The 7,468-nt window shown below is 38.3% G+C and overlaps 1 protein-coding gene across 1 annotated transcript; it reads left to right on the top strand.

Annotated features, from left to right (window-relative positions):
• Positions 1–5,599: 5,599 nt before the first annotated feature.
• OR5P3 (olfactory receptor family 5 subfamily P member 3) lies at positions 5,600–7,039 on the top strand (the record flags this gene model as incomplete). The annotated part of the gene is made up of 1 exon (XM_084254475.1): positions 5,600–7,039. The coding sequence occupies one exon, from the start codon at positions 5,600–5,602 to the stop codon at positions 6,545–6,547; it is 948 nt and encodes a 315-aa protein (XP_084110601.1). The 3' UTR covers positions 6,548–7,039.
• Between the last annotated feature and the right edge of the window lie 429 nt (positions 7,040–7,468).

The following is a 7,468-nucleotide window of genomic DNA, read 5'->3' as shown; positions in this document are numbered from 1 at the left end:
ACGTTCTTCCTACAAGTGAAACCATCTGATATTTTTCTCTTTCCTTCTGACTTATTTCACTGAACATAATCCCTTCCAGCTCCATTCATGTTGCTGCAAATAGCATAAGTTTATTTTTTTGATTGCTGAAAAGTATTCCATTGTGTATATATAGCACATCTGTTTGATCCAGTCATCTGTTTTGGGGCATTTCGTTTGTTTCCATATCTTAGCTATTGTAAATAGTCCTGCAATAAACATAGGAGAGCAGATTTCACAAAAGATAAAAGTGAAAAATATCCAAAGAAAAATTTTGGAATTATATATGCAATATTAAAAATAAAGAACTTGGGCCTCCCCTGGTGGCGCAGGCAGTTAAGAGCCGTGCTACGAAGCTGTCCGCAGCCTCTGCAGAGCCAGTTCAATCCCAGCCGGCCAGCGAGGGTCCCACATGGTGAAACAGACCTCTTTCTTGCCCGCTGCTCCCCTCAGCAGTGTATTTCATTAGTCTGCCTGTTCTGTTCCCTGCTCTGTCTCTGGTGAATCCTCTCACCCTCACGCGCTTCTGGCCTATACCCCAGTTCTTGTATAAATAAATAAATAAATCTTTAAAAAAAATGAAGAACTCAAGGAATGATTTTAACAGTATATTAGGTAGAATTGAAGGGAGTGTTGGTGAACTGGAGAATAGATTTGGAAAAAATGTGCACAATGAAGCACAGAGAGTCAAAAGGAAAAAAAAAAACAGAAAAAAAAATGGATGAACAGCCTGAAATATATGGTCACAAGTTTCAATACACTGAAGTTGACATTCAGTGGGAAAAGAGGAAAAGAATGTGATAGAAACAATGCTGGAAGAGAGAGTAGCTGATAACTTTCAAAAAATGATGAAATACATTAATCCAAAGATTCAAAAAGCCTTATAAACTACAACAAAAAAAAAGAGGAATTACCTAGACAAATAATGTAAAACTGAAAATTTCAAAATACAAAAATCATTAAAGCTACCAAAAAAAACCCATAAGCATACCTTTCAGAGAATGATAAACAGTTAATTTTGTTTTTTTTTTTAAGAGGTTTTTTTTTTTAAAGATTTATTCATACATATAAGAACCGGGGTACAGGCCAGAGATGTGGGAGGGTTAGAGGATTGTTATAGGGCAGAGAGAGGGGCAGCCCAAACCCTGCAAACCTGCCTGCTCTAAATAGGTTCTGCCATCTGCCGCATCAACACAAAACAAATGAGACTTTAATGGGAAGGAATTTTAATACAATTAGGAAACAATACAGGAAAGGCAAAGAATATAGTTTCTGAATCAAGCACCCAAAGTTACCTGTCCCCTCGTGGGTAAAAGTCCACCTAAGCAGGATTGGCCCAGAACAAGGCCCCAAAGCCTGCCCCAAGTCTAAAGTATCTTCCAGTGGGGACCCACAGAAGGATAAGAAACAACCAGAGAAGCCTGGAAGGAAAAGAGAAAAATTAAAATTAAGACAAAAACTGTCATTGTCACCTCCCCACGGGTCTCTCACCCACATCTGTGGCAACCAGTCCACAACCAAAAGGCAAGTTTAGTTTCTTCATATATTTCTCGGCTCCATGTGCCTCCTCCAGGTCTCCTTTTGGCTCCATCCTGCTTCCTTCCTTCCTCAGTCTCCTCTGCAGCTTCTTCTCTCTCTGCTCAGCTGTACCCTTCCTTGGGTAGGGCAGGAAACCTGGAACCTCCCCCTTTCCTGGGGACCACCCTGTTACAGATTCACCAGAGACAGAGTGGGGAGCAGAACAGGCAGACTGACTGAAATACACTGCTGAGAGGAGCAGTGGGCGAGACAGGAGAGGTCTGCCGCACCATGTGGGTATCTCTCTGGCCGGCTGGGATGGAACCCGCGCTGCAGAGGCTGTGTGCAGGTTCCCAAAGCTGTGCTCAACTGCCTGAGCCACCAGGGGAAGTCTTAAACAGTTAATTTTGAAACAGAAAAAAAGGTAAACATCTTCAAAGGACTAAAACAGAAATAATTTTGGGCCTCCCTGGTGGCGCAGAGGGTTGAGCACTGCACTTGAAGATGTCTGCAGCCTCTGCAGCGCGGGTTCAATTCCCGGGCTGGCCAGGGAGAAACCCACATGGCGCGGCAGACCTCTCCTGCCTCGCCCGCTGCTCCCCTCAGCAGTGTCTTTGATCCGTCTGCCTGTTCTGCTTCCCGCTCTGTCTCTGGTGAATTCTCTCACCCTCCCTCCCGTGCCTCTGACCTGTACCCCAGTTCTTGTATAAATAAATAAATCTTAAAAAAAAAAACAGGAATAATTTCCAATTAGAATATATTAGCAACAAAAATCTCCTTGCAGAGTGAAGGATACTATGTCATTCTAAAAGAAATAAAAATAAAATTGGGAAATAAGATGCTAAATCTTAATGAAAATTTACTAAGCAAACCACTAAATATTGATAACAATACTGTTGTTGGGCTTAAAATTTATAGGTATAAAAATACACAACAAAAATTGCCTGTAACCAAGTGTAAAGATAAGTGGAATTAAAATAGTCTAAGACCTCAGTGTTATTTGAGAAAAAGGTAAAAGAAGTAATTAATACTAAATCCTGATAGGTCAAGGATATCTAATGAAATTAAAGGGTGGTAGAGTATACCACCCCAAAGTATGTTGCTCTGAAGTACTATTTTGAATTCAAGGCATTTGAAAAACTGCTAATACAAGAAAAATACTCTGACCTTCCTCCTTTTTTCTTAAAAACAGGACAAAATTCCTGTGTGAAATATGTCCTATATGCTAAAAGGAAAAATAATGTTCTGATTGTTAAGGATAGGAAGTTGAGAGCTTTAAGATTATGCAGAAACAGACCTTGTTAAAGACTGATTACAGAACTGGTGCATTAAACCCTGAGGAAGTGGGGGGTGCAGAGACGGTGAGAAGGAGGAGCATAAACAAAGAGAAAAGGAAGCACAAAGAATTATCTATGGTGGTGATACCTGATTGTGTTGCAGAAATAGATTCTAGCCTTTTACCCAGGCAGGGAAAGAACAAGCGGTACTTCAGGAATGGTGAGATCAGGAAAGTTTATTACTCATGCATGAGGTACCAGCCCTGGGTAGTCCCGTAAGGTCTGAGCACCAGTCTAGGGACAAAGGGTTTCTTTTATACATAACCATCTTGCATTGATAACATTGGTCAGTAAGCACAAAATTTTGTGACAAAAGACAGGTATTCAAGGATGCCCTGGGAGATCAATCAGCCTGGTGGCTGTCTGACCTTGTTAAAATGTAGCAACATCCTTTAGGTAATCTTATCTAGATAGGCTTTAGAGAAGCAAAACTTGTTTACATTTACTTTGCATTATTTACTGCCCCAGATCTGTGACTCCTTTAGCAGGAAACAGGTAAGATTTCATTTGATTAGCGGTTGCCTTTCATTTGGGAGAATCCTAATGTTGTCACAAGTAAAAGAATAAATAATTAATAAAAAATAAACAGAAAAAAATGTAATGGATTTTTAATAATATCTTAGTAGATATTACAAATATCTAGCAGTAAAGAACCCTTGGAGATTTTGAGAGAATGTACATTAGCGATTACATAAAATCTGGAGACTCAAAAAAAAGTACCTTCCTTTAGCCTTCCATATGGTAATTTCTCCACAATTGTCTCCTTGTTTAATAGAGAAACCTGTAGTGTTCCCACCTTTTTGAGCCTTCATTTTCTTGTGAGGGCTCCTACATTTCAAAAACAGATAACTTTGTATGCTTTACTCCTGTTAATCTGTCAGTTTAATTCTCATTACCAGCCAAAAAGGCTCAAGACAGTAGAAGTAATATTTTGCCTTTCCTACACACACACAAAAAAAAAAACAGAGGAATGAGTAAATAAATGGTAAATGAAGGCGTAATTTTGAAACAAAGGGTGTGAATGCCCTGGTCATATCTCCTTGACCCAACCTGATGAAGTTTTACCTCAAACACTGTATTTCTCTGCCTCAGGACTTTCTGAAGGAGTATATAACCGGTAGGCAGGAGTTGGAGGTGACAGAGTTTGCACTCTTAGGACCAGCTCTTAAGCATTTGAAGTTGATGGTAAAGTACCCAGCTTTCTTTTCTCCTTAAAGGAATGATTCTGAAATTCATTCTTATCCAGCATCATCTAGACACACATAAAAAACAAAAGTACTGATTTTTTCCACAGAAAAATTTGTATTTTAAAATTAAATTTTATCTGATACACTGTTTATTCTCATTAGTCATTAAAAAGAATGATTTTAACAAGCCATCAAAAGATTTTGTTAAGAACTAATGAACACTCAAGAAATGTATAGAAGCTCTTACGCAAGACATATTTACATGAATCTGTGTATCTAATTTTCCGTCTTGATGATTTTCGTAAACAAGTAATATACTCAAGGGGTTTTATCCCCAAAGATCCCACACCTCATAAATGTAACCTTGCTTAACAGTGACAGTTCTTTGGCATTTATTGTTGAGGAACAAATACTACAGGTAATATTTTTCCTTTTATATTGAAAAAATATATTGATAAAAAAATTGTTTCTCATTTTTGTATGAGAAGTTAAGTTTTGACTGATCTAAGGAAATGATTTATTGAGCATAATTTACCTCTGTGAGCTGTGCTTGGTATATATCATTGTATTCAAAACAAGAACCTTAAGAAATATATATTTTAACAAATAGAGTAATGAAGGGTTGAAAATTTTATGTAAGCTGTCTATAGTTGTGACATCTGACTTCTGTGGAGTCTGACCCCAGGCCTGTTTAACTCCAAAGCTCTTAGCATTTTTGCACAATATTTTGCTCCCATGTTAACAATGACGATTATGACTGACTGAATTTGTGTCATAGATCTATTTCCCTTAAAAATCTAAGCTTTCATGCTGTCTTAGGTCCATGCCTAGTTGATAAAATTGCATTGTGAACTGAGTCTGAAGAGCAAGATTGTGCCCTCAATCTCTCTGCACTCAAGCATTATCAAGCAGGTATCAAGTAGATACCTGAAATTGACTTACCTTCTAGTTCTTCCATTTCAGGAATCTAGTCCACAAAGTTCTGTCTTGATTATAGATAAGGAAGCTAGGATTTGGAGTTCAGGCACATAATAAGTTGGTGTTCTAACATGCCATGCTATTATTATTGCTCAGTAAATGCACATACAACATAATTCATGCATTTCTGTGAAGAATAGAATTGTGACATTCTGTGAAGAATAGTAGTTGGCTGAACACATGGCTGTGATGCAGTGTATCTGAGTTTGCTCTTCTTGACAATGAATATTTGAAGGAAATGTGTTGTTATTCTGAAGTTTTACTTGATCTCTTTTAAGAAACTCCCAAAATAACAGCCTGATATGAATATGTTTGAGTTATGTTTTATTAACATAAGTTACTTTTCTCCCCAGTCTTTCTGTCCTTATATTAATAAACATATATTATCAAATTTTTCATAAATTATTGTGTTTAAAAGCACTTCCTACCAAAACTTACTGTGTGTATGTTTTTGTGATTTTTATTATAGAGCCATTGTAAAAATAATTATTCAAATTACAACATTCCTTTCTATTCTAATATTCACATATTTTCTTTCAGTGGGTACTATTCCCATTATAGATGGGGACTGGAAACTACACAACTGTGACAGAATTCATTATTTTGGGGTTAACAGAGGACTCTACAGTTTGTGCCATTTTGTTTGTTCTGTTTCTAGGAATCTACATAGTCACTTTAATGGGCAATGTCAGCATCATCGTGTTAATCAGAAATAGCCCTCAGCTACATACCCCTATGTACCTTTTCCTCTGTCATTTGGCCTTTGTAGACATTGGGTACTCCTCATCAGTCACACCTGTCATGCTCATGGGTTTCCTTAGGAAAAGAACCTCTATCCCTGTTGCTGGCTGTGTAGCCCAGCTCTGTTCTGTGGTGACATTTGGGTCAGCTGAGTGCTTCCTGCTGGCTGCCATGGCCTATGACCGCTACGTGGCCATCTGCTCCCCCCTGCTCTATTCCACTCATATGTCCCCCAGAGTCTGTATCCTCTTAGAGGGGATATCCTACCTAGGTGGATGTTTGAATGCTTGGACATTTACTGGCTGTTTATTAAATCTGTCCTTTTGTGGACCAAATAAAGTCAATCACTTTTTCTGTGACTATTCACCACTTCTGAAGCTTTCTTGCTCACATGATTTTACTTTTGAAATAATTCCAGCCATCACTTCTGGCTCCATCATTGTGGTCACCGTCTTTATCATTGCTCTTTCTTATGTCTATATTCTCTTCGCAATCCTGAAGATGCGCTCTACAGAAGGACGGCGCAAAGCCTTCTCCACCTGTACCTCCCACCTCACAGCTGTCACTCTCTTCTATGGGACCATCACCTTCATATATGTCATGCCCAAGTCCAGCTACTCAACTGAACAAAACAAAGTCATATCTGTGTTCTACACAGTTATGATCCCCATGTTGAACCCCCTCATCTACAGTTTGAGGAATAAGGAGGTTAAAGAGGCCATGAGAAAATTAATAACTAGATACATTGGTGGTCCTAAAGTCATCTGACTTTAATAATAATCATTGTATGATGAGAACCATGCATGCAAATAAATGGATAATGTGTTAGTAAATTTCAGTCTATTTCATAGTATGCTATACTCACAAATTTAATTGTGCTATTCTCAGGAAATATTTGAGTTTAAAAAAAAAAAAACAAAACATGGATTCACCAAGATAGACACATCTAGGGCCTCCCCTGGTGGTGCAGCTGTTGAGCGCTGGGCTGCGAAGCTGCCCACAGCCTCTGCAGCGCCGGTTCGATCCCCGGCTGCCAACGAGGGTCCCACATGGTGCGCAGACCTCTCCTGCTGCCCACTGCTCCCTTCAGCAGTGTATTTTGTCAGTCTGCATGTTCTGTAACCCACTCTGGCTCTGGTGAATTCTCTCACCCTCCCGCGTTTCTGACTGTACCCAGTGCTTGTATAAATAAATAAATCTTTAAAAAAAAAAAAAGACACATCTAGCAAGAAAAAAAAAATTGCTTTAGCCACATTTCGCCCACCATTTCTTGCATCTACAAGTATAAACATTTTCAAATAGGTACTGAGTTCATTGAATACCTTTTTTGTTATTAAACCATTTCTTTCCCTCCTAATCCTAAGTCTCTGATACCAAATTTCTTGCTCCTCATTTCACCTGAACTTCCATAACAGCCCCGAAAATATTCTTTCTAAATCAGACTTGGTTATATTCATAGAATTTAAAATAATTTGTATTATTGCCTATTGCCTTTTCTTTTCTATGTGAATAATTTTTAATAAAAAAGAAACACTAATTTTAAGGGTCAAATCTTTTCCTTTAATAAAAATGTAAACTTTAGATTAATTTCAATACAAGGGCTATCATGTGATTTTTTTATTTAGCCATCAGCAATGAGTCTGCTGCCCACAGTTTTATGTCCAGAGTGATGTCAGCTTCATGGAGATG

The sequence above is a fragment of the Talpa europaea genome (assembly GCF_964194135.1).
Source record: "Talpa europaea genome assembly, chromosome: 1".
Classification (NCBI taxonomy): domain Eukaryota; kingdom Metazoa; phylum Chordata; class Mammalia; order Eulipotyphla; family Talpidae; genus Talpa; species Talpa europaea.
The sequence above is the reverse complement of the archived record's forward strand: the minus strand, read 5'-3'. Positions and strand labels throughout refer to the sequence as shown.